This window comes from Monodon monoceros, unplaced genomic scaffold, assembly GCF_005190385.1.
Source record: "Monodon monoceros isolate NGI ecotype Baffin Bay Population unplaced genomic scaffold, NGI_Narwhal_1 Super_Scaffold_3, whole genome shotgun sequence".
Taxonomy (NCBI): Eukaryota; Metazoa; Chordata; class Mammalia; order Artiodactyla; family Monodontidae; genus Monodon; species Monodon monoceros.
The window spans coordinates 75,248,917-75,276,077 of NW_021703780.1; the positions used below are offsets into that span (position 1 = coordinate 75,248,917).

Consider the following 27,161-nt stretch of genomic DNA (forward strand, 5'->3'; position numbering starts at 1 on the left):
CTTAGAAATGCCTCTTTGAGCATAAGTTAAGGCACAGGGAATCGGGATCCTTAAAAAGGAGAGTAAGCCGGCAGGGAACAGATCCATTTTTAGAAAGAAGAGGAAAAAACCATAATCCCGAAAAGGTATTGAAATATTCAATCACTGATGGATTGCTCTCTGATGACTTTCAATGACGTTTTAGCCGATTGGGGTCTACTTTTAATAAAACAAAGCAAGAGGATAGTCTGCTTGCTTTTTAAGATTTTGCTAGGACTACGGTATTTCTCTCCTGTTCTAATGTATTCTGAGAAGTTTCTTTCTTTTGATTTAGACTTCCTCACTTGGTTTTATTATGTCATAAATCTCCTGTGTTTGGTGAGAGCCATGGTGTATGTGAGATCCAAGCAGCTTGCTAGATAGCATCTATTTCCCCCCCCCCTTCTCTTTAGAAGATTAAACTGAGACTGTTGTGTCTGATGCCAGAATAGATTTAACCAACCATGTTTCCTTTACATATAGGTCAGTCCAAGGGACAATTCTGCACTGGATCCTATTATCCATGGGTTGAAGGGCGTCGTACATCATGGTAAGTAAGCTGCATGTACTTCCTTTTGCTGGGATGTGAAGGGCTAAGGTCTCCACCTAAAGGAATGGGTTATCTTGCAGAGGATGGAGTATGACACCCATTCCACATCCACTGATGTTGAAGGGCATGAGGCCCATTATTTGATGGGTAGAGAGCACATCCATTTATTACCTGCAAATGGATCTGGGTTAACAGTAAGCAATTTGTTTCTCTTCAGGTACCACTCGGAATTCATGTGTTATAAATCAGAACACCCTAAGATGTACCATTCATACACGTTGAACCTGCCATGTGCCTCATATCTATCCTAAAATTATTCCCTTTTCAAGTAACTTTTCATTTATGAATTTCTTGATTTGCCCCTCAGATGTAGGGGAAAAAAACTTAAGTAGCCGTGACAAGTCATTAAACTTTGCCGCACGTGAGCAAGTACCATCAGCTACTAGAATGGAAAATGCTAGGCCATGTTCTGTGCAGCAGACATCTTATCCTCAAGCATAAAACGGGGAGAGAAAGTAAGATAGATGGGTTCTGTCTTACCCAACTGTTTTTTATTGGGGGAATTTCCCTGCAACTTGATTATTGGCGATGCATCATTACCTATGACATCAGGATCCTCTAATTTCAAAAGTACCCTTGTCACAGGGAGGTGTGGAGATGAGAGGCACTGTAATGATTTGAAAGATTTTAATAATCTAATTAGAATTCCAAAGACATTGACAGAAATAGCATTAGTAACCTTACTACATCTCCCCTTCATCTCCACGGCTATGATAAAGACATCTTCACACCTTTCTGGGAGGATGTCTTTTGACATTAGCCAATTCTGCAGAGCTTAACAAACATCTTACTCCCTTTTTCTCAGGGAAACAAAACCAGTTATCAGTGTTCCGTGGAAGCAGGTAGGATTGTGGATCGTTTTGCCCTTACAACTGTTCAATCATACAGCGGATAACAATAATAAACCTAGTGAAAGTAGAAAAATAGGGTGACTGAAAACGCCTCATCGAGGTTTTCACTGTAGGAAACGTCCGTTGCTTCCCGATTTTCGTTTGTATCTCTGAAGAAATCTCCTCACGCAGAGCTGGGAAGTAGGTAGTATGGAAGTTTGCCAAGGGAATAAAACACTTTTGCCAAAACTTAGGCCGTCTGCCCCTTTGTGATTTGATGTTGATAGCAGTAGTGGTGGGCGTGAGACGTAGGGAAATTTGCACTGGGTAGCCCCAAAAATGCACAGAAAGTTGATGTTATGGGCAACACGCTGTGTTCTCTGAGCTCCTTCCCAGAAGGTGCCCGGGAACTCTCAGTTCATCAGACACTTTCTTGGAATTCCAGTCTATAATATAGATTATGAGGTTGGGGGTTTGAAATATACTAAATGATGGATAGATCTTCCTTCCCCCCGGCTCTTCGTCCTGTTGTAATACAATCACCCTACGAAGAATTCTGGAATCTTCAAAACAGGTACCTCTTCTTCAGCCTGAGAGGAAGCATTCCATCAGCTATGGCATTTGAGTGGGTCTGTGTAATCTCATTTCCACAATGATCATTGCAGGACATTTCATATGTTAAAGATAAGCAGTAGGCTTCCTTTAGCCCCCAAATCCCCAAATCGCAGTAAACTCACTGCGTAGTGATCATTCGGTTCATGACCTGTGCGCCAGCATAATCGTGTAATCCTTCCTCATTATCCACAGTTAGCCTCTAAGAGGCAGTTATATGCAGGAATATGATACCTGTTACTGGGAGGATGACAGAGATGCCCAGGATGAGGTTTCAACTCTACCTCCTAATTGAAAAGTCAGAGGAGACCTGCAAAAAATAGTTACCTGCAAAGGAAGTTCACTTCTTTTATTTTTTGAAGTTTTAGAACTGAACATTTATTTCAGTATAACAGAGAAATAATTATCCCCTGGGAGGGGAGGGCATATATTTTCTTTAACACACAAGTGAATGTGTTTGTTAATCATTGGTATTTGACAGGAAGACGTGAGCATTCCTATTTGTGGGCATGTTTGGTTCAACTTTAGTCTTCTGGTAAAAGTCTGCTCTTGGTTTGCTCCCATGTGGCTGGCATAGCCCGAGAATTATTCCTCGTGCCCAGTTCTGGGGCTCAGATCAAGGTTTCTAACGTCTGGCTTTTATCCTGATCACGTTAGGTAACTTACACCACAAAGGGTGCCCAGACATGTGCCAAGCTGAGGTGAGGAGCTGCAGAGTCGCTCTGTGAACACAGCAACCTAGCCCGGGAGGGAGTCCCAGCAATTCTGGGGGAGAGTTCCTTCCATGCGCCATCGCCGGCATTATCAGGGCCTTAGGGTGGAAAGAGCATGGGCTTTGGAGCCAGACAGGCTTCGGCGGGGATCTCGGCTTTGCCACTCACTAGCTGGAACTGTGGCTGCCTCTTTAGCCTCTCTGAGAAAGTGTACTTCTTTATTCAGCAAAAGTGTTGCACACCCAGTGGGTGTGAGCCCTGGGCTGATGTACTGGTGAAGACAGACAGACACAGGCCAGCCCTCAGGTACCTGGAAGGGAGGTGAATGCCACCCCCTCTCCCTCCAGCCTGCCTGGAGCGCTACCCCTTCCAGCCTTTGCATCTGCTATTGCTGGTTCCTCTGTCAGAAAAGTTCTTCCCTCAGCTCAGAGCAAGTGTGTCTCCCTCTAATTATTTCAGGTCTCAGTTTGGATCTTATCTCCTCAGACAATTCTTTTTTTTGGCTGCGTTGGGTCTTCGTTGCTGCATACGGGCTTTCTCTAGTTGTGGCGAGCGGGGGCTACTCTTCTGTGTGGTGCGTGGGCTTCTCATTGAGTGGCTTCTCTTGGTGCACAGCATGGGCTCTAGGCACGTGGGCTACAGTAGTTGTGGCACATGGGCTCAGTAGTTGTGGCTCACAGGCTTAGTTGCTCCGCAGCATGTGGGATCTTCCTGGAGCAGAGCTCGAACCTGTGTCCCCTGCGTTAGCAGGCGGATTCTTAACCACTGCACCACCAGGGAAGTCCCTAGGAAGAATCTTGTATGTTCGTTTAGCTGAAATGGCAAGGAGGAATCTGGTCCCACCAGCCAACCATTGGCATTTGGTCAGTAGGGTCCTCTGTGAAGCAGACACCAAGATGGAATTTTAAGTGCAGGTGAGTTTTTTGGCAGGGAGGAACTGCCCAGGAAGGATAAAGAGGAGAGGGAGAAGGAGTGGGTGGGGAGAGCACTGGGACCCCAGTGCAGCTCTGATGCCTCTAAAGAGAGGGAACCTAGGAGGACTGGCTGAAGGCAGCTCTAAGAAAGTCTTGGCTGGGACCTTGGAGAACGCCAAAGCCAAGACTGCCCGTGAGAGGAGTCCTCTATTGGGCAGCAGTGGCCCAGCCCTACCAGGTGTGGTCATTGGCTAGAGCATCCCAGCGAGAGCGGCCTCCCTGTGAGCGCCGAGGTGTGCCCAAAGGCATAGCAGCTTGTCTCTAGAAGGAAGATCTTAGGGGTGTCTCCTGTGGCTGGTCCAGAGGTCCCATCTTCCTTCCAAAGACATTTTCCTCATCACCTTGCCAAAAAGTTGATGACTTGGTCCTCTCACTTTTAAAACGCTCAGAACTTCTTACAGTCACTGCTTGTTCCTTTTGTGCATAATTATTAAGTGTTTCATTTAAGTACACCATGAAGCTAGGCAGAGAGAAAGCACAGCACGCATGGACCAGCCCTCCCTGCGTTTGTAGACACTCAGGAGAGACATATGGTTAAGCATGTAATTACATTAAAGAGTGAGGAGGGACTTTCCTGGTGGCGCAGTGGTTAAGAATCCGCCTGCCAGTGCAGGAGAAACAGGTTCAATCCCTGGTCCGGGAAGATCCCACATCCCACGGAGCAACTGAGCCCGTGTGTCACAGCTACTGAGACTTTGCTCTAGGGCCCACGAGCCACAGCTGTTGAAGCCTGCGCATCCTAGAGCCTGTGCGCCACAACAACTGAGTCTGCGTGCTGCAACTACTGAAGCCCACGTGCCTAGAACCCATGCTCCGCAACAAGAAAAGCCACCACAATAAGAAGCCCGCATACTTCAATGAAGAGTAGCCCCTGCTCGCCGCAACTAGAGAAAGCCCGCGCACAGCACCAAAGACCCAACGCAGCCAAAAATAAATAAAATTATTTTTTAAAATAAAGAGTGGAGAGCAGCAGAAGATTTAACTTAGACTTGGGGATATAGACCGGGCATTGCAGACAAAGTGACCATGAAGACCTAAAGAGTGCATAGAGGTTGTCCAGGCAGAAAAGGGAGTATAAGGTCCCAAGCAGCAGCAGCACAGATGTGGCATGTTGGAGACTCTGAGCTCTGGGACCTTGCTACTCTTGTGCAGGGGAGCTGGGGAGAGATATCTAGAAACCTCTTGGAAGCAGAAAGTGCTCTTTCTTTTTGTTTTGTTTATTTTTTATAAATTTATTTATTTTATTTATTTATTTTTGGCTGTGTTGGGTCTTCATTGCTGTGCGCGGGCTTTCTCTAGTTGTGGCGAGCAGGGGCTACTCTTCGTTGTGGTGCACAGACTTCTCATTGTGGTGGCTTCTCTTGTTACGGAGCACAGGCTCTAGGTGCACGGGCTTCAGTAGTTGTGGCTCACGGGCTCTAGAGCGCAGGGTCAGTAGTTGTGGTGCACAGGCTTAGTTGCTCTGCAGCATGTGGGATCTTCCCAGACCAGGGCTCAAACCCATGTCCCCTGCAATGGCAGGTGGATTCTTAACCACTGCACCACCAGGGAAGTCCCAGAAAATGCTCTTTCTTAGGTGTTGATTTTTCTATGTAAATTGTGATTTTTACAAACTCGGAAGCATGAAAAAATATAAATAGAATGAAGAGAGGTGATTTGCCATTGATTCTGGTCCTGTCTATCCATTGAGGCATAGGTGGAAGCATTAAAATGTATCTAATCAGGGATTTTATTTACACTACCGCCAGCATACCCTGGAAAGGAAAAGAAATTGTGACTCTTATTCACCACTCTGACCCAGTCATTCACAATGCTTTTTGTATATAAGAACCAGGACTTGCAAGTAGCCACATGTGATAGAAATATTGGTTTCAAAGAGCTTAGTCTAATTCTAATTTTTTCAAAACCCATTTAAAAAAAATAAACTTGTGGGGCTTCCCTGGTGGCGCTGTGGTTAAGAATCCACCCGCCAACGCAGGGGACATGGATTTGATCCCTGGTCTGGGAAGATCCCACATGCCACAGAGCAACTAAACCCGTGTGCCGGAACTACTGAGCCCACGCACCGCAGCTACTGAGCCCGTGCACCACAACTACTGAGCCCACGCACTACAACTACTGAAGCCCGTGCACCACAACTACTGAGCCCATGCACCACAACTACTGAAGCCCGTGCACCTAGAGCCTGTGCTCTGCAACAAGAGAAGGCACCGCAATGAGAAGCCCACGCACCGCAACAAAGAGTAGTCCCTGCTCGCCGCAACTGGAGAAAGCCCGCGCGCAGCGATGAAGACCCGATGCAGCCAAAGATAAATAAATTAAATTAAAAATATTTTTAAAAGCAATCCATTTTAAAAAATAAAATAAAACAATAAACTTGTACGTGAATTTGTGTAAAAATGTACCAATTCCCTTATAAGTAGTTTGTACCCAATTGACCAATGCTAAGTAATGTACATTATATCCTCTGTCAATTATAAAAAGGATGTATTATTTTTCTTTCAAGTTTTTCGATTACCTACTTTCTATTCTTTTTCATAATATCCACCCAAAGAAAATCCAGCAGACGGTACGTATACCTAGTCTAGAACACTGACCACTCCCTCATGTCAATCATCTAAGAAAGATCCATTTTTTTGTTTTTGGAAGGAAACTTGCTAGTAGCGATTGTTTGATTGTTGAGCTTTGACTATCCGCCCCTCTTTTTTTTTTAATATTTTTATTTTATTTTTGGCTGCATCGGGTCTTAGTTGTGTCACGCGGGCTCTTTGTTGCGGCGTGCGGGCTGCTCTCTAGTTGTGGCTCACGTGCTCAGTAGTTGCGGCATGCGGGCTTAGTTGCCCTGCGGCATGTGGGATCTTAGTTCCCTGACCAGGGATCAAACCCGCCTCCCCTGCGTTGGCAGGCGGATTCTTAACCACTGGACCACCAGGGAAGTCCCTGTCCCTCTTCTCTCATCGCCTTGCTTGCTGTCCTTTCCTCTCCCGCTGAATGTACTACCTTAGTGCGTAGGAAAGTATCTTTCTCCTTCACGGGAAACATAAAGGGGAGAGTTAGAAATTGCCTTAGACACCAGTCAGGACAAGATGGCTCTTCTCCCTGTCTGCCCTCCCCAGGCTCTTCTGAGAAACTTACCAGTGAAAGTACAAATACATTATCACCCGAGAACGCCCTTCTAGTGATGTCACAAAATGAGGCTCTTGCAAGCTCTCCTTGTTAAAACTCACCAATAGAAGTTGGGTCTATGAAAATCAAACTTTCTTTGCAGAATAGCTCACCCAGTTGTTGACTAGTTTATTCACTGGGCTCACTTTGGGGATATTTTCTACCCATCTTCTCCCCTGCCCTGGGATGCTCATTGTCAACTCACCAGATCTATGGACAAAGTCCTAGAATAGTTAGACTCAATCCAGGCATCTAGCAGAAAGGGAGGTAATAAAGTAAATCTGCACATACATGTGACTACCCGGCCAAGTGTTTTCATTTGGTGGTGAAAGCTGGAGCGTCTGCATCTGTTCTTTTTTCCATATCCCACCTGCTAGGATTGAGGTTTCTATAATCAAGACTAACCTGGAAGAGACCCCAGTCATAGAACAATCTGAATTCCTTCTAAAGCAGTGGCTAGGCTTTGCCTTGTCAACTGCCACTGCATCATTGGCCACAAATACATGATTTTAAAAGAAACTAGCCCTGGGACACAGCACTGCTGGCACTCAGGACAACCACTGTGGGTATGAAGGTGGCGCAGCCTTTCCAAAAGCCGTGTAGCCGTTGCTGCCAAAGTTACACAGAGGCCGTACCCTCCGAGCCGGCAATTCCACATGTAGGTATATTCCCAAAAGAAATGGCTACAAAAAGACCTGTACACAGGAGCTTTGTTTATAATAGCCCCCAAGTGGAAACAGCCCAGATGTCTACCAAGGGGAGCCTAGATATTCAAGTTTTAGTGTATTCACACAAGGGAATAGTGTGCAGCAATTAAAAATGATGATTTGATTTACACAAAAACAAAAGAACATGTACTGCATGGTTCTGTTTATGCAAAGTTCAAGAACAGACGAAACTAATCTCTGCTGATAAGAGTCAGAATAGTGGTGTGAAGGGGTACGTACAGTGAGTGAGAAAGGACTCAAGGGAATCTTCCCAGGCAGTAAAAAAAATACTATATATCTTGATCTGGAGGATGATTCGATTACATAAATATATTATAAATATATATCCCCTTAGATTTGTGCATTTGACTATTTGCAAACTAAAGAACAGCCCATGGATATTATACATTAATTTCTCAAAAATATTACACTCACGAAGCTCTAAAATAATCTACCATCACGCACCAGACAGTCAAATATTAAAAATCCTGACAGTGTCGAGTGTTGGCAAGGATATGAATGCTGGGAACTCTCAGATTTTCTGGAAACGGTTTGGCAGTGTCTAGTCGAATTGATTCAGTAGTCCCACTGCTATGTATGTCCCCTGGAAAAACTCAGATAAAAGTGCACCATAAGGGACTTTCCTGGTGGCACAGTGGTTAAGAATCCACCTGCCAATGCAGGGGACAGGGGTTCGATCCCTGGTCCGGGAAGATCCCACATGCCGCCGAGCAACTAAGCCTGTGTGCCACAGCTACTGAGCCTGCGCACCTAGGGCCTGTGCTCTGCAACAAGAGAAGCCGCCGCAATGAGAAGCTCGCGCACTGCAACAAAGAGTAGCCCCCGCTCGCTGCAACTAGAGAAAACCTGCAGGCGGCAACAAAGACCAAATGCAGCCAAAAAATAAATTAATTAATTAACTTTAAAAAAATGCACCATGAGCTGTGTATGAGAATGTCTGTGGCATTGTTTTTCCTAACTGCCCAAACCCAGAAATGCCTCTGATACCTATTGTTAGCAAGCTGGATAAATACAACGAAGTGTAGTCATACAACAGAACAGTTCACGCCAGTGAAAACACGTGGAGTCTCGTGGCTCACGCCAACATGGGCACATCTGAAAACTGTGAAGTGATGCACGAGTCTGAAGAATGCACAAGGTGTTCTTGAACAAGTGTTCACAAAATGGGAAAACCTAACCTTGGCTCTTTAGGAGTAGGTGGCACAACTGCAAGCAAAGCAAAGTAATGATTATTTAAAAACAGAGGATGGTGGTTACTTCTTGGAGTGGGATGGGGAAGTGATAAGGGCCTGGCCCCGGGAAGGGTGGCAAGTCTCCCCCTGTTCAGAGTGGTGGCTACTCCAGGGTTCACTTTAGGATTATTGGTTAAAAGTATGTTTATGTTTGCGTACCTTTCTGCATGTGTGTTAAATTTCACAATCAAAGAAGACAATGATAAGTATTAGAAAGTCAGAGATTCGGGCAGTGCTTTCTTCTGGGAGACATCGAGTACCAAGCGGCCTCACAGCAAACAAAGAGGGGAGTGACAGCATTTTTTTTTTCTTTACCAAACTTTTTATCATAAGTACCCCTGACAGGTTGCTTGTTCTCTCTACAAATTGATTGTAGACCAGAGAAAGCACTGTGGCTGCCTTGGGATTGTATCATCAAGCGATGACTTTGGAAGCCAATACTTCCTTGTGGAATTTAGAGAAAAGAAATCAGAAACCAAAGGGATGGGGTGGCAGGTGACAGGTCTGAAAACAAAGACTCCTCGTTGTTACTGGGCTGGTTCATCCTGGCTCTGTACCAGGTCAGGGTATGATTAGCCTGACAGGCATCATTAAATCCTCCAGAAACCCTCTGATGTACACCTCTCGTATCCCCCATTACACAGAAAGGCAAGTAAAGCAGGCAGGGCCTGGGTGACTTAAACCAAGGTCTTCGTGACTTGAGGCTGACTCTTGTTATTCCCAGGCCATCTGCTGCTCTGTTCTTGGCCAGGGTTACCATTTGCATCTTTTCGTTGACTGAGGCTCATCATATAGACTTGTTAAAGGGGCAAGTGAAGAAATACTAAACAGGCCCATACTCTCATCATTCCAACACCATTTTGATTATCCCTGGAGTGAAGATCTCAACATGAACTTTCTAAGACTAAATGGCTGAAGCTTCTGAAAAATATCTTGCATGGACTTTGGAAGAAGAAGACAAATCCTAGCACAAGGAACATTTGGAACAAAGTAAACTATTAGGTGAAAATGGCCATCTGTGTTGTTACAGTCCAGCAGCAAGAAGATGGAGCAGAGATGAGTTGATTTGATTTGAGGGATTCTTGCCTGTTTTGTGTAAGTGAAATTTAAGCCCCTTTGATCACAGTGTCCATCCATCGTGCCTAATAAGTGCTAGTTCGGGTGTTGAGGGTAAGATAATCAACTCGATTTCCTCTGCCTTTGGAAAAATTTTAATCTCATGAGGAATCTTACCTTTTCTTTTTTTTTGGTCCTTGCCATTCTTGGTGACGGTCAAAGAGACTATAATTTGCCTGCAGAATCATGTCATGTGTTCACATGAATACAGCAATTGGAACTTTGAAATGAATTTATTTATTTATAATGTTGATTTTTATTTTTGTCTGCATTGGGTCTTTGTTGCTGCACGCGGGCTTCCTCTAGTTGCGGTGCGCGGGGGCTACTCTTCGTTGAGGTGCGCAGGTTTCTCATTGCAGTGGCTTCTCTTTTTGCGGAGCACGGCCTCTAGGTGCACAGGCTTTAGTAGTTGCAGCTGCAGGCTTCTATAATTGTAGCACGTGGGCTCAGTAGCTGTGGCACACGGGCTCTAGGGTGCTTGGGCTTCAGTAGTTGTGGCCCGCAGGCTCGGTAGTTGTGGCTCACGGGTTCTAGAGCGCAGGCTCAGTAGTTGTGGCACACGGCTTAGTTGCTCCGTGGCATGTGGGATCTTCCCGGACCGAGGATCAAACCCGTGTCCCCTGCATTGACAGGTGGGTTCTTAACCACTGCACTACCAGGGAAATCCCTGAAGTGAATTTTTATAAAAAATGTGCATTGTGGAATACCTTTAGAGAAATGAAATTTTATTACTTTTCACTTGAAATTTGACTCTTAGGAACACTGCTGAACAGAGATCCTAGACCGGCACTTCAGAGTTCAGGCTGTCTTGGATTTGAATGCTGGCTTTGCAGCTTGGGAGCTGTGTGATCCTGTACAAACTGTTGGCTCTCTCTGTCCCTGAGCCTTCCACCTGGGAAAATGACAGTTGTGAAAGTATCTGCCTCATGGGTATTAATGCTAAATGCTTTAAGACAGGGAAAGTACTGAGAAGGAAGGGTACCTGGAGTGTGTCCACTGTCCTGGAAATCAGAGATCAGGAAATACAATCTGTGGGCCAAATCTGGCCCACTGCCTGTTTTCGTAAATAAAGTTTTATTGGAACACAGCCATGCCCATTCATTTACTTACTGTCTATGACTGCTTTTACACTATAACGGCAGAGTAGTTGTGACAGAGAGACCCTCTGGCCTGCAAAACCTTAAATATTTACTCTCTGCTTCTTTACAGAAAACGTTTGTCAACCCTGCCATGTCTAAACAGTAACTATTGTAGCTCTACTAATAGTCTTGCCTTCACAAAGTGGTTTGTTTATTTGGGGACAGTGTATATATCCACTCAGGTCATTACCTAACATTTGATACACTTTACAGAGATGGCCTTCAGTGTTGATATGGCCCAGATTGCCACATCATCCAGATATATTTCAATGAAATTAAAGGGGGTTCTGTTTTAATGTTCACCTTCAAGAAAGAAATTCACATCTTCTCCCTTTTGAATGGGAAACGCAGTGCTATATTATCTACAGGCCACTGACAGTTTTGAACATCTTAACACGTGACAAAATTTCCCCCTCTGAAATTTATGTTTCCAGCGTCTAATTACATGGAACTTTCCTGAAGTGTGCTATAAATATGCAGCACCCTGGTCTTGACTAATGGGCTCAAGTCTGTTATGGATCCAGGGAGGGCAGATGCTTATCTGAATCCCTTTGATCTCAAAATCTTCTAGAAACAGGCGTTCTTAAGCCATTTCCACAGTTTCCTGGATTTCGGTTTGTCAGAACACCACCATAGATGTGCGCTATTTCCATTTCTTTTCTTAGTCAAAGCCAGGAAATGGGATGCTGTGGGGTTCTATTTTATCACTAATAGCGTTGTGAACAATCATGTTGAGTTAGAAAGACTTGAAAAGTGATTCCTTTTAGGTTAATTTGAATTTGAGGCTAGTTCTCATTTAGCCAGCCTCCTTTGTCAATATGTCATCATTTGAACAGGATTATGGGAACCCAAGGAAATGCCCTTTTTCTGGTTGTCTCACTGGGGTGTGAAGAGCAGAGAGTTTAAAAATATGTCTCCAGTTATATACTGTGAAAGTGCTCGCTAAAGTGCTTGGGGCTGCCTGGTGTGACCTTCTTACCCTGCTCTACGCATGTCATCTTGGTATAGGAGAGGCAGGGTCGTATTGTGGCTCGAGAACCCAGGCTCCGGGTTTGAATACCAGTTCTGCTTTTGACTAGTTGTACAAGCTGCACACATCACTTCACCTCTTTGTGGTTCTGTTTTCTTAACCATATAAAGTGGCGATAGTAATACCAACCTTATTGGTTTGTCTTGAGTAAGTGACTTATTGTACAAACTCGTGGCTGGCGCACGGTCAGCACCCAGTGTCAGTTGTTATCACTGCCATCCCCCCACCCTCACCCCCAACAAGTTGTTGTTGTTACTTGTTGATGTGACTATGGTGGAGGCCATGAGGTGACAGGAGATGATGGTGGAGCTCTGAGTTCTGCCCCGTCACTACCCGGCTATTGAACTAGAATGTATGTCGCTTGACTTAGTTGGGTCGTATGAAAATAAAATGAAGTGATGGAGAAAATGGGCACAAAGATGACTTGGGATAGCCAGTCCCTTTGAGACCAGGGGATAGGGTGGTGGACCAGGGACCAGAAAGAGGGTGAAAGGAAGAGACAGAAACATCTGTTAACCCCTGGCTATGTGCCTAGCTCTGCCCAGATGTTCTATATAGAGAGTCTCATTTAATCTCAGCAGTAGCCCAGGGAGAGAAGAATGCTTAATCCATGGTACAGATGGGTAAACTGAGGTTCACAGAGATTGGCTCATTTGTCCCAGCTCGTGGCAGTGGAACAGTGATTTGAACCCAGTTGTATTGGACTCAGATGCATTCTGCTGGGCCAGTTTCCAATTCTAGCATTGACTGTCTTCCTAATCATTGTCAAAATCACTTAACTCTGGTTTCTGCCTGTTTCTCCTCTGTGAATTAGGTCATTGACTGAGCATCAAAAGGAAGCTAAAAGAATGTACACACCATGTCAGTTATGGCCACCAGAGCCAAGCGGGGGAGAGAGGCAAGCAACGGAACTGTTCAGTGATAACACTGGGGTTTTGTCGCTGAATAACTCTATAATTTAAACGTTACGTTCATTTCCTTAATTGTTGACAAGACTCTGCGCTCTTCGTGTAGTTTCTCTTTGGAAATGTTAATGTCAACATATGCTTTGTTCATACATCAACCCTTAAATCAAAATGCTACATTTGACCACCTGACCACCAATAAACTCAAGGAGGCTAGATGTCTTTGAACCCGGGTAGAGTGGCTATTTCATGACCTTGGAGTGCCACCCTGGTTCCTTGAATACAGGAGTCTGATTCATCAGGTGAGCTCTCTTCTGCTCAGGCCGCCCTTACTCAGACCCTGAAATAAGATGCCGTAGTTGGGGCTTCTCAGATCTTCTCTGGACTGTGCCCATGCAGAAGGCCAAGGGGTGTGTATTAAATCCTCTGCACCCTGGTGGAGAGTGTTTCAGAAGCAGAAATAAGCTCCACACCTCTCTATGTCCTCATGTGGTTTGCTCCATTCATGCTTGAGTAGAGTTGCTTGTTGCCACCCCTTCTAAATACCCTGCCCTTCACAGAGGAGCAGGTGTCAGCAAACTTCCTTAGCAAAGGGATTAATGGCAAGTATTTTAGCTTTTGCCGGCCATCCATTCTGTGTTACAATGACTCAGCTGCACAGTAGTGGCCTGAAAGTGGCCACAGACCATGGTATGGCTTTGTTCCAGTAAAACTTTATTTACAAAAACAGGTACTAGGCTGAATTTGGCCTCGGGGCCCCAGTTTCCCCACTTCTGACTTAGAGCTACTTAGTGACTTAGTTTGATCAATTTTTTTCAGCCACGTATAAAGGAGCTACTCTCTCAGGCCCTGTCTTAGGTGCTGGGGATACAGTAAGGAGCCACAGTCTTGATGTAGTGGAGCTTCCAGTCTGCTTAAAAAAAAAACTATTACTAATCAATTACACAGCCTGTGAGGGAGACCCAGGTCTGTACAGCTATGACTGTTGGCAAGGTCACAGCCCTCATCATGACGTTGATACCTACTTCACAGGGTTGTGAGGCCTCAATGAGAGAAAGGCCACAGCAGGGCCTGGCACCAAGTTCATGCACCGTAAATGTGAACTAGTAAAAAGACGTGAGCTACAGAACATCCACTGTGTGGATGGAGTCTAGGGTTCAGGTCAATGGAGGGTAAACTGAGGCCAGAGAGTCCAGTCAGTATTACAGATGGGAGTTTGCTGCCACCCGGCCTTGTGAGCATCTTGCACTGTGATCGCAAAACAGGCTCTGGACCCAGCTTCTAGTAGACGCAGAAAGCTGATGGGGACCTTTGATGTGAGTCCTATTGAATTATATCAACATCCTATTTCATCAATTCTGTAACTCTCATGTCTACATATTTTTATTGAGATGTAATTGACATATAACATTATGTTAGTTTCAGGTGTATAACATAATGATTTGGTATATGTCTATATTGCAAAATGATCACCACAATAAATCTCGTTCACATCCGTCACTACACATAGTTACAATTTTTTTCATTCATATTTTAACAACTCTAAAACTAGGACGCACCTTCCAGGTGATACTGTATCATTGCTTAATTAGCAACTTGTTGCCTTTACTAGTGGCATTTGAAATAATGGTGCATCTTACGATTGATGGTGACATGGATATGAAGAAATCTAGGATTTATTGGTTATTTAAAATACACCAACTGCTGTGTTTGTTTGTTCCTTCATTCTCTTTTCACAAAGATTGGGCATCTACTATGTTCCAGGCGGTGTTTTTGTTGCTGGATATACAGATTGAACAAAACAGGCAAAGGCTTTGCTCTTGTGGAATTATCCAGCTCTTGGAGGAGACAGACAGTAAATAAGTGAATGCATCTGGGAAGGAAATAAACCAGGTGTGATGTAGATGGTTAATAGCAGCGGGAACAGCCTTAGATGGGGTGCTCAGGGCTGGGTGTCAGGAGATGAACTGAGATCTGAAGAATGAAAAGGAATCACCCATATGGAGTGGGGGTGGGAGTAGGGCAGGCATTGTAGGCAGAGGGAACAGGAAGGTGATGGTCAACAAGGGAGAGGGCAGAGAGAAGACGGGTTGCAGAGTTAGCAGATCATGGAGGGCCTCATGGCCGTGGTGATGAGTTTGGATTTTATTCTAAATGAAGTGAGAAACCACTGGATGATTTTGAGCTGGGCAGTGTCAGGGTTAGATTTATGTTTAAAAACCTAATTGAGTTCTTCAGTCTTCAGAGAGATTTCCTCGGCTGATCATGTTTATGTCAGCTGCAGGTGAGGAACTGGGGACCCAGGGATACAGAACTGGGTAGTAGAAAGGGATGCCCAGACTCCCTCCCCACCTCACTGTGTGGTCTTGGTTCAGTCACTTTCCCTCTGTGGACTTCATTTTCCTTATTTGTAAATGAAATAGAACTAGCGTCCTTTGAAACTCCTTGGACTTCCCCAGGATCCCCTTGTTGTAACTTCAGTGTGGTGCTTTTTCCTTAAAGTCATCTGTCATGAAGTCTTGCAGACAGCTACACCTTGAAAACGGTCCAGCCCCACCTCATTGCCCCGTCTTTGCCGTTTCATCCTCCTTATTGATGAGAGAGATGATGTGAATGACAGTCGACATCCAATCAGATAGAGCAAGTTTCATTGCTTATATTTAGGTCATAAAATTAGTTCCTTGACTCCCTCTGCCACCATCTTAATTATAGTGTAATGCTCTCTTACTCCCTGGTGGCTTCTAGATGCCAAGCTCCTTAAGTCCCTGGATTCTGGCCTTCAGGCTCTTGCTTTCCATCCCGACCTCCCACTTCCTGATGCTGTTGGGCAGGCCCTTCTGTCACCAGCTTGTCAGACCCGTGGCCCCTCCCAGATCACACAGCCCATCGTGCCTAGTCCAGGCTTAACCCAGAGCTGCTGGCTCTATGTCTAGTGTTTTGGCGTCTTCACAATTTTTAGCCAAATTCCAGATTATCCTTAACCAGCGGCTGATGTTTTCCTCCTAGAACTGTCCAATTTGGGGCACTTGAACTTTTCTTCCACTTTCCCTTTTGCTCCACTTCGCTCCAGCCACACACCGGGCAGAATCCCTTTGCAGGGGCATTTCTCTGTGCCTGGAATGTTCTCCCCAGGTAGCCACCTGGCTTGTTTCCATCTTCAGGTTTTTCAATCAAATGCTTCCCTCTCAACGAGCCTGCCCTTTGACACCTTTTCAAAACAGTGGTCAGGGGAGACCTCGCTGAGAAATTTGTCATTCAAATATGAGTAAGTTGTTAGCAGCTGAAAGGCATTTGGTCCGCAACCAGCCATGAATAGAGCAGTGAAAAAAATGTTTCAGGCAGCGTGAAGAGCCAGTGCAAAGGCCCTGGGGTAGTGTGATCATGGACCAGCCAAGAGGTCAGTATGGCTCAACCTAAGGGCCAGAAAGTAGCAGTGGATGAGGCTGTAGAACAGGGAGGAGCCCACTGACACAGTCCTCATAGAAACTGGCTTCTCAAGTGTGATCAGCATTATTAAAAATGCAGAATCTCAGTCCCCATCCCAAACCTACTGGCTCAGAATCTAGAGTTTAACAGGCTTCCCAGGTGACTTGCATACACATTACATTTGAGCAGCACAGTCATGAATCTTCTCCCATTTAGCATGACCTAATCCCCAGTTTTTTTCCACTGTCACTCTCCCTACCTTCCCCAATATGAAGCAGAAGGCAATTTTAAGGAAAAATTAATAACTTTTCCTTATAAAAATTTTGGGAAACCCTGAAGAAACCAGTCATTGGGCTAAACACTGAAACTTGGGCTTTCTGTTCTTAGTTCATTTTATATACTTCCCTAAAATTGGTTGATTCCTTGTTTGGGGGATAGGACTGGTGTTCTTCCCCTAGAGACTATCTCATTCTGTCCATATACTTTCCAATGAAATACTTTGTTCATTTGGGTGTTTGTGAATATTTTCAGCATAATTCCATATTTCTCGATTACTGTACAGTTTTCATCTCTCTGTTGACCATCATGTTTTATAAAGGCATTCTTTTTTCCTGTATAACCAAAGCATTGAAAATATTAGGTTATTAACACACTGGAAAAGGCAATCAATCAGATGATCGTCATCTAATGTTTTAATGATCACATTTTTAATCCAATTATGCATGTTTGAATCTTTCAGATTTTCTTTAATTAAAGATTGCCTCCTAGCACTGCTATCAGAAATAAGAAATTGAACAGAATCGAGCCGGATATAATTTAATGTTGAAAGGAAACTGCAAGGATAACTGGGCCGCTCTGGGTTTAATGGCTGACCATGACTTTAAAGCCCTCATACAGAATTTTCTAATGGATAAGAAAAATTTAATCATCTCCTGATATACTCTGTTTGCATTCAAATAAGGTATTTCTTTTTCTAAATAAACCTCCCCTAACTGATTATTCATATTGTCGTTCAAAATGCTTGAAAATGAAAGAGTTGGGTGAAATGTAGACTACTTAATATGGTGTGTATTTAATATAAAAGTCATACATTATTCATAATTTTTGCAATTTGAATAACTTTGAATTTCGCATCCCTGTTTCTCATCTTTTTCTTTGATGAACAATTAATTATTAAAATATAATATTGTCTGCATACAGCACTGGGATAGTTGAAAGTGGAATATGAGATTCATTCCTTTTCAGTTCTTTTAACTAGTAATGCACAGTACTTGCTTATTATGGTATAATGGAATGGATGGTAGGATAAGTAGAGTATCTCAAATGTTTTTCTCAACTAGTTAACTGTCTGGGATAGGAATGTTTCGAATTCAAATTACTAATTAGAATAAAAGTTGGAGGCAGAGTGCTCTGATCTGGATGGCTTTGGAGTCAACTGCCCTTTTATAATAGGATTCATTTAACAAGTATTTATCTGTGCTTATTCTATGCTAGACACTCTCCTGAGCCCTTAACTACTGTTAATTCACGTAATACTCTCCTGATACGATAAACCTCCAGATGAGGTCATTATTATAATCCCATTTTACAGATGAGGAAACAGTGACAGAGAGGTTAAGTAACTTGTTTCAGGTCAGAGCTTTAAGTAGACCAGTTAGGATTCAACTCCAGGGACCCGGCTCTAGCAGTCCCTCCACTTTATAACATGTACATTTATTAAGATTTTCTTAGTGGCAGAGTTTAAGTTTTTAGCTGAAAAGTACATTCTTCCTTCCTCCCAGTGGCTGTACTCAGGAACACCCAGTCTTGGGTCCAGCCAGTTGAGTGCCTTGTGGCTTCTGTGAACTTTGTGGGCAGTGCCAGAAATACAGGGGTGCCATTTCCAAAGTTACTTATAACAATTAAGCATTATGAGCACCCCATTTACCAGTGGAGCACTCCTATGGGACTGAGCAGGACATGGAATTTTTAGAAAGATCAGCAAAAATCAATGTTCAAGTTGAACTTAGAAAAGTCAAGGGAGAAAGAAAACAGCTCAGGAGTTCATTCTGTAACGTATGTTCATAAAATAAATTACCATTAGTGATGGGGACCCCTGAACATGTGGCATGCCCCACCCCCAGTTCTTGCTGTGGCTCTCAAGATGACTTTCTAACACTCGCCCCCCACCCTCCTATACTTGGCTTGCAATCAGGAGGGCACAATATGGCCCGATGGCCAAATCCATTCCACTGACTGTTTTTGTATGGCTCCTGAGCTAAGAATGGTTTTCACATGCGAACCCTAATTAAGTGAAATGTTCTTCCCGCCTTTCCCCTGCCCAAAAGAATTCCTTTCTTCTCATTAGTAGACGTATACTTTTTAAATTGGCCTCAGTTATTAGCGTTTTGAACATTGTTAATAAGGTTGTGGAAGTGTGTTTCTTATATAAGTACCTATGTAACAACTTCGATTTTGCCTCTTGGCCCTGCAGAACCTAAAATATTTCCTGTCTGCACTTTACAGAAAACATTTGCTAGTCCCTGGCTTAAAACACAAAATAAGCTGGCTGGCTCTCAGCCCAGTGCTTGCCTTGATAAGTGAGGGCTTATAATGGACCAGAGATCACAATGGACCAAGTGCTTGCCTTAATAAATCAGGGCTCACAAGGCACCATGCTAAAGCCCCCTACATTTATTAGCTTGATTAATTGTCACAGCATCCCTGAGGGGTAAATAATCTCAGTATTCCCATTTTACAGGTAAGGGAAGTAGCTCAGAGAGGTTAAGATTTTCTTCCCTAAGGTCACACAGCTGTTGAATATCTGTTGATTCCGAAGGTCATGCTAGAGCTTTGACAAAGAAAACTCTAACCTGCAGTGCTCAGATTGATGGAGACTGTGTCAGACATGCTGTGCCTTTGAGGCATTAGTAGTGCAGTTAAAAAAAAAAAACACATGCACGACCATTCAAGGAAGTGCATGGCTATGTGAGACATACATGGCTAGGTCTTGGTAGCTTAGAGTAATAATAATACTAGTGGTAATAAAACAAGTAATAAGAATTAGAATGAGAATCATATCTATCATTTATGAGACGCTTACTCTGTTCCAGGCTCTTTCTGAACCCCTTTCTTATACTGATTTATTTAATCTTCCTAGGACGGTATAGTAACTAAGGTCATACAGCTCACAGGTGGAGGAGTTGGGATTTGAACCCAGCAGGCCGAGAATCTGCTCGTTTCACCAATCCCTGTAAGGGATGGAGAAATGCGGTGTTGATGAGATCTTCAGCGTTACGTGATATTTCCTGCTCCCAGGCTTACTGTTTGAGATTCTAAGTGGTGTCTTTGAAGAAAGAATCCCATCCCAGTCTCTGTTTTCTCCCTAAGTTTTTGACCTTGGGTCCATTACTTCTCTCTGGTCTGCCATTTCCCTAGCTGTAAAATTAAAGAATTGGACTAGGGCTTCCCTGGTGACGCAGTGGTTGAGAGTCCGCCTGCCGATGCAGGTGATACGGGTTCGTGCCCCGGTCTGGGAAGATCCCACATGCCGTGGAGCGGCTGGGCCTGTGAGCCATAGCCGCTGAGCCTGCGCGTCCGGAGCCTGTGCTCCGCAACTGGAGAGGCCACAACAGTGAGAGGCCCGCGTACCGCAAAAAAAAAAAAAAAAAAAAAAAAAAGAATTGGACTAAATTGGTGGTTTTCAAAGCGTCCCTGGGTTCCCAGCTCAGCTTCAGCCCCGATGGCTGCACTTTGGCTGTTTGAGTTGCCTGACTCCTGTGTAAGATTTGGTTTGAAGAAAGGGTTCTTTGGTTCCCAAAGCCACTGGCCTAGGGTGGTCTAAGGCCCTTTCAGGTCTCAGAATCCTGAGATCCGATGGCAGTGATGGCGGTGGGATCAGCAAGTAGTGGAGCCCCTCCCTTTTCTGTCCCCCTCACCAGCTCTACCCGCCCCGCCACTGATCTGATTACACCTTCTAAGCAATTAAATCAGAACCTGCTTCCTGAAGCCCTTGGGTTGATCCAGGACAGAGAAACCCTTCTGCATTTGTAGCAGTGGTCATACCTGCAGTTCCCATCAGTCCTTGCTGAATTCAAGAGCCCATACCAGAACTTACGAGTCCTGTTCCAGCTGAAACGTGTTCCCTTTTGAAATCCACCCACGTCAGATTGGTGGGGCAGGTGTTTCTCATTTATCTTTTTCTATAAAGCCACAGCCTCTTCCTCGAGTGGGTGCTTCAGATGGGGGCTTTGCTGCCTCGGGCTTACAGGGGTTGTCTTGTCTGCATACCTGTCTGCATACAGCGTGCTTAACTGCAGCCCTAATATTGGGTCAGGCCCCTAGGGGAAGACTCTAAAGGTTTTCCGGTCCTTCAACCTGGAGCCCTTGATGCTAAAGCAGGTTAGAGTGCTGCGGGGTGACGCCGGGTTCACCTGCCGCGTGATGGAGAAATGAAGGTGGTGATTTTGTGGTTCATGATGCCAGGGCCTGTGCACCTTCTATTGCCTGGGGCCTCTTGTTGACTATTTGCACGGCCCAGGAAGTGCAGCAAGCAAAGGCCAAAACGGTTCCTCCTCTCAGCCAGGTACGCTTACAGAGATTTCCCCCATCCTTAGGCTGCTAGTAACCAGGTTAAATTAAAGCCCAGATTTGCCAGCGGGAAGAGGGGTGATTCTTTCCTTTCCAGCCTTTTGTCCCGTAGAAACTGCTTTTGTCATTTTGATTATAGAACCCTATGGTGCATGTATTAATTAATACTTAATTTTTCCTTTTAAAAAACGAACTGAAAACCTTTGTGAGACTCAGGTAAGGTTTCTGAGCCTTGTGGATAACAGCGGCCACTTTACTGTTCACTAGTGACCTTGGGCTTAGTGATTTACCCTTTCTGGGCCTTAAGTTCCACATCTGGAACACTGGAGCATTAAAAGTACATACTCCATAGGGTTGTAAAGTGAAAGGGTGTGGTGATGGCTTAAGAATCATGAAAGCCTGGATTCCAAACTCAACTACACGGTTGTACGTTCCAGCTCTGTAAATTGGGGTTGGTTATACTTCATGGGACTGTTTTAAGTATTAAATAAATCAATCTTTGTAAAGCTCTTAGAACAGTACCTGGCACGTACAGTAAGTGCTGTTTAAATGTTTGCAACAGATGAGTACTCAGAAGAGTGCCTGACATATAGTAAAAGCTAAATAAATATTAAGTTTTGTTCGACAAATCTCTACCAAAAGGAAATTGCCATTTTCATTATTCTTTTTTTTTTTTTTTTTTTTTTGCGGTACGCGGGCCTCTCACTGTTGTGGCCTCTCCCGTTGCGGAGCACAGGCTCCGGACGGGCAGGCTCAGCGGCCGTGGCTCACGGGCCTAGCCGCTCCGCGGCATGTGGGATCCTCCCGGACCGGGGCACAAACCCGCGTCCCCTGCATCGGCAGGCGGACTCTCAACCACTGCGCCACCAGGGAAGCCCCATTATTCTGATATAGTTGATTTCTGCTGGGTTTTTGCCTTAACCCCCAGTTACATAGACCTTTTGCGTCTAAGGATACACATTTGCCCAAGTACGTATACTGCTTGTTCTGTATGAAGGAAAAGGAGGGAGGAGGCGAGAGGCTGGGGACAATATTCCTGGAAGTCACAGGAGTGTCCATGTGGTCCCTGAGAAATGTCCAGAGGCACATGGAGGAGGCCATAGGGGAGCTAAGGCAAGCCATTAGCAGGACCGTAATAGCCTTATTACATCCCCAACAGGAATGAGGTGGGCATTCCGACTTAAATGCAGGGCTAGACGTTTGAAGACCCAGGTAGAGACTAAAACCCTCTCTGATTTGTGAAAGAAGCTGGATGATCTACTGGGTCTGACTGAAAGTGTTATAGTATAGTGCCTAAACTCTGTTGCACTGCTGATTCCTGCCTCAGGACCTTTGCACATACTATTCTCACAGCTTGAAATGCTCTTTTTTTCGTCTTTTGCCCCCACAGTTCAATATTCACCTAGTTTACTTTAGCTTCTTCAGTCTGAGTCAGAATTGTGCAAGCTCTGGTGTCAAGGTGCAAGGGTTCATATCCCAGCTTTGCTATGTAGGAACTAACCTCTTCTCTAACTTGTTTTCCTCGTAGAGTTATTGTGAGATATCATTGTTGGGTCCCAGCTTAAATGTCATTTCTTCTACTTAAGGGAAGACCACTCCACTTTTGTAAAAAGAAGCCTATTTTCAGGGCCATCATTTTGCAAGTTCAGGGCCGTGCCTTGATCTGAATAAGCCTTGGGTGAAACCATAATGAAACATAACCAGCTTTGGAATTGCACTTTACCATTGGCTTACAGTTTTCTTTTCCTACTTAATCTCTCATGGGAGTGCCAAAGTTCGTTCGCCTGATTATTAGTTCATAAGGATTAGACGGAGAAGGGGTCTATGATGAAACAAGATGGGGTATAACTGAATCACTTTGCTGTACACCTGAAACTAACAGAACATTGTAAATCAACTATATTTCAATAAAAAATGTTTAAAAATTAAAATCAACGTTAAAAAAGACAGTACGGAATAGATATTAATATATAAAATCTCTCATTAATGATTTTCATTTTGATTACATGTTGAAATAATATTTAAAATATAATGGGGACTTCTCTGGTGGTCCAGTGGTTAAGACTTCATGCTTCCAATGCAGGGGGCGTGGGTTCGATCCCTGGTGGGGGAACTAAGATCCCACATGCCATGTGGCACCGCCAAAAAAAAAAAAAAAAAAAGAAGGATTAAATAAAACGTATTATGAAAACTGAAAAAATATATATTGGAAAGGGGCAAGTTAAACAAAACCAAGTCTCTTTCTTTCTGCAGGATTTAGTGACTTGACTCTGCTAGTGTTTCGTCTGTTTCCTGGGGGGAGAGGGAGGGCCTGAAGTGTTGCCCAGTGCTGTTTACCCTGGAATCCATTTTTCATGAAATGCAGTGCAGTAGGATGTCTCAGAGCACACACACCCTGGGAAATGCTGCTTTGTTTTCCATGGCTCTCCCACCACCAAGTGCTTCCCGGGATGTAAATAAACACAAGACTTGTGATGTGGCACCCGCATGCCAAGGGTTTTGACTGTGTGTCTGCAGCATAGAACGACTTACCACTGTGCTTTTCTTTTCCCTCTTCCCCCAAACAGAGAAGGAGACCTTTCTGGATCCTTTCGTCCTCCGGGACCTCCTGCCTGCATCCCTGGGCAGCTATTACCGGTACACAGGTTCTTTGACTACCCCACCGTGTAGCGAAATTGTGGAGTGGATAGTCTTCCGGACGCCTGTCCCCATCTCTTATCATCAGGTAGCTATTTGGCCCCCAAAGGGCTTCTGTTTTTACTTGTTTTGACTTGACTTAACTATCTAACATTGCTAGACTATATCAGGGTAAGGATTTTTTTTTTTTTTTTTGGCATCCTTTGCTTCTCATTGATTCTTTTCATTTTTTCCAAGAAACGTGTTTTTGCACCCAAGAATTGTAAAATATAAAACATGGTTGCTGAGCCACAAATTAACTAGCTGAGGAGAACTGCAGGCATGAAATCAGGTATCTTGTAAGTATTCAATCTTGAGATAGTAGCTACCCTCTGTGATGCCTGTATGCCAGGAACTCTTTTCAGCTCTTTATATGTGTTAACTCACTTAATCTTCATGAACAACAGTCCTATGAGGTAGGTGCTATTTGTACCCCTGTGTTACAGAGGAGAGACAGCAGAAGTGTAGTGACTTGCCCGAGGTCACACAACCATGACCTAGCCATGGTGTCTGATCCCAAAGATCACGCTTGGAGCTGCTAAACCTCCCCTAAGTTCAGAAGAGAGAAATTTGTATACCTGAAGAAATGAAAGAAAAAATACCATTGATTGAGCTCTTTCTGTGTGATAAGCATCTTACATCTCATCGACTTAGTTGCAAAACAACATTGCGAATTGGGTATGTTGCACAAAGACGGGACACATAAGAACATCGTGGCAGGGACAGATTGTGTAACATGCCCAAAGATTCATGGTCAATGAAGGTTGAAGCCAGAAACCAAGCCCGGGTTTGTCTGATTCCAAACCCATGCTGCCGACCCCTACATGGAGCTGCTTCTCTCTGAGTGTGGCCTGGCAGATGTCATAAGGAGGTGGGTTTAGGCTGAGCACGTAACTGTGGGTAAGAATTTGGTGAAATGGGGATGAGGTTGGGGGCAATGTCAGAGGAAGAGGATCCACCAGGGGATGAAGGGCTTTGACATCACCTCACGAGGAATCATAGATGGAAGGGGAAATAGAGAGGATATGTCAGTCATCAAAAATGCAGCCTGCACAGAGGTAGAAGAAGAGTAGATTTCTCCTCCATAATTTCAGAAAACAGAGCCAAGAACAACGGGTAGGATTTGTAAGGAAGTGGATTTGAGCCATTGACCCGGACTGTCTAAAAAATGGAACATTCCTATCAGAGCCATCCATGGAAATGCCTCCCCAGCATTGGACAGCTAGGGGTAAGGCTGATGTAGAGGGAAAGTGGAAGTTTTGAAATTATGTGGTAAATGTCAGTAATATAACTGAAGAGGACACAGGCAACAAGATGATGAACCTGGCTGGCTTGGGGAATAGTCCAAAGGTTTTCCTAACAAGGGCAGAGAATATAGAAAAGGGAGTGGGGGAAATAGGATTGGATGATGTCCTGGCCAGGGCTGTTTGGGGTGTCAGAGACAGAAACCCACTTAAAGTAGCTTCAGTAGGGGGAATATGTGAAAGAAACCATAGTAGGGTCATCCTGAGATGAAGTCATCATGACCAGGACTGCAACTAGTAAGCGAGGCACAAACTTTACTTTCTGCCTCTTAGGCGCCGCTCTCACATCTTGGAGTTTCTACCATGGCTGTGCGATTCTGTACTTTTGCAAACTTCTGGTTCCTTCCCTCTCCCAGTTTGAGTGTGGTTTTCTTTGGAGGGGATTGGAGCCCAATATGGTTACTCTAGTACCAGTTAACCTTTCAACTCAAGGGCCAACTACCAGCTGACAGTAGTCTGGGTCTGGAGTCAAGCGTTCAGGAAGATAGATCCGAATAAACATCAGCCAACAGCATACTGGCTGGCCTTGGGTCCGTTGTCCATTTTTTAATAAATCAGCAGAGGTGCTGGCCACGTCCTGACACATTGGTGTTGCCGCTCTGGGGGCGGTAAGTGGAGCAGGTTGTCTAGAAGGAGCTCTGTGCAGGAGAGAGAGCCCACCAACAAAGGTAGGTAGTGTGGAACCAGGGGAAACAGGTTCATTTGGCCTCCCTGCAGCTGGCAGACATTTTACCTTGAGCTTCTTTTCCTTTTAATTTCATCGCGATGAAAAAAGAAGGACTAGCAATATGGCTGCAGAACAGGATCTGCTGGCCTTAAGGAGATAAAGAAATATGAAACAAGTTTGCTTCCTAATGGTGAAGCCAGCCTTGTTTTATTAAAATAAAAGAAAATTGCAGCCCAAATATTTATATCCTCAAGGTTCGGGGAGGGGGGCGGGGGCAGGACTTTGAAAAGGGATCCTTTTTGTTGATTAAGATGAATGCTTTTCTCCTCAAAGCTATAAAGGCTTGAGATAATGAGGTTAAAAAATTCAAGTTTGGCTTTTTTTTTTTTTTTTTTTAGGAGGCCCTGTGAAGGGGAGGCATAGAGAGGTAATTGTTTAGTTGGGGCTGGGGGAGGGAAGAGAACCATTTAACACATACTGGGTTTTATTGCAGTTTAGTGGCCTAAACAAAAGGCAGATTTTTAGGCTTGGATATCTTGTCAAGTATTTGTCAGTTAGAGGCGTTTTGACATTTGGGAACTGGATATATTCGAAAGTGCTTTGTTAACATCTTTTTATGCTTCCACTCTGCCACCGATACACTCAGAGGGAAATAATGGAAAGAGTTTTTCTCCACGACTTCCAAAGTATGACCTCTCTGTAGGTACTATTGTTTCAAGAAAATAGTGAAGAAATAAATTAACCATAGTGGCTCCCCAGTTTCTTTACTCTAAACCACCTTAGATAATGCTTTACTTGTATCAGGCACAGCTTCATGTATCCTTTTCTGTCTCCCAAAGGGACGAAACAGCTCATTTTCATGTGGCCAAACCGGTTCCTTGCTGGTGAGCTGAGTGGAGGTCACAGCTGTGTCAGTCCTCAGACAGGAAGGCATCAGCCACCCAAGTATTATCGGTTCAGACCTTCCCACCCCGACCCTGCCAACATGCTCTCTGAAGTTAGCACAGAATGTTCATTGCAGAAGGGAAAACGGCCAATTCAGAGAAGCCAAGTAGACACAATTCCATGTCTGCTTGTGTGAGAAAGAAAACATTCCTAGTCCTTCGTCCTTCTTTTTCTCCAAAGGTTCTTCTCTTCTCTTACACAGTGTGGGTACCTATCAGCAGTGAAAAGGAGAGCAGGTTCACCCTAAAATGCAGTGCTGAGCGCGAACTGTTGACCAGTGTGATGTGGTTTTCTTTAAAGTGTTCCTGCGTAAATATGAGCAGCTCCGTATTTTCCCTCTTTTGTGGGCCTCCTTGGGCATTCAAACCAGCCCCGCGGCTAGTGAGCGCTGACTCCGGCTTCTGTGATGATCGAGATCTGAATACGGTGTTGCTCGTGGAATCACACCATGCCATTGGCTTGGTTGGTCAGCAGAAAGCATGGCTTGTGTGGCTCCAATAAA

At 44.5% G+C, this 27,161-nt stretch overlaps 1 protein-coding gene across 5 annotated transcripts in view; it reads left to right on the forward strand.

Annotated features, from left to right (window-relative positions):
• PTPRG (protein tyrosine phosphatase receptor type G) overlaps positions 1-27,161 on the forward strand; it is a 730,377-nt gene that overhangs the window by 553,325 nt on the left and 149,891 nt on the right. For all 5 annotated transcript variants that reach the window (XM_029242114.1, XM_029242111.1, XM_029242113.1 and 2 more), the window contains 2 exons: positions 502-568; positions 23,635-23,792. In XM_029242114.1, the coding sequence (XP_029097947.1) occupies positions 502-568; positions 23,635-23,792 (225 nt within the window). The remainder of the gene's footprint in view (positions 1-501; positions 569-23,634; positions 23,793-27,161) is intronic.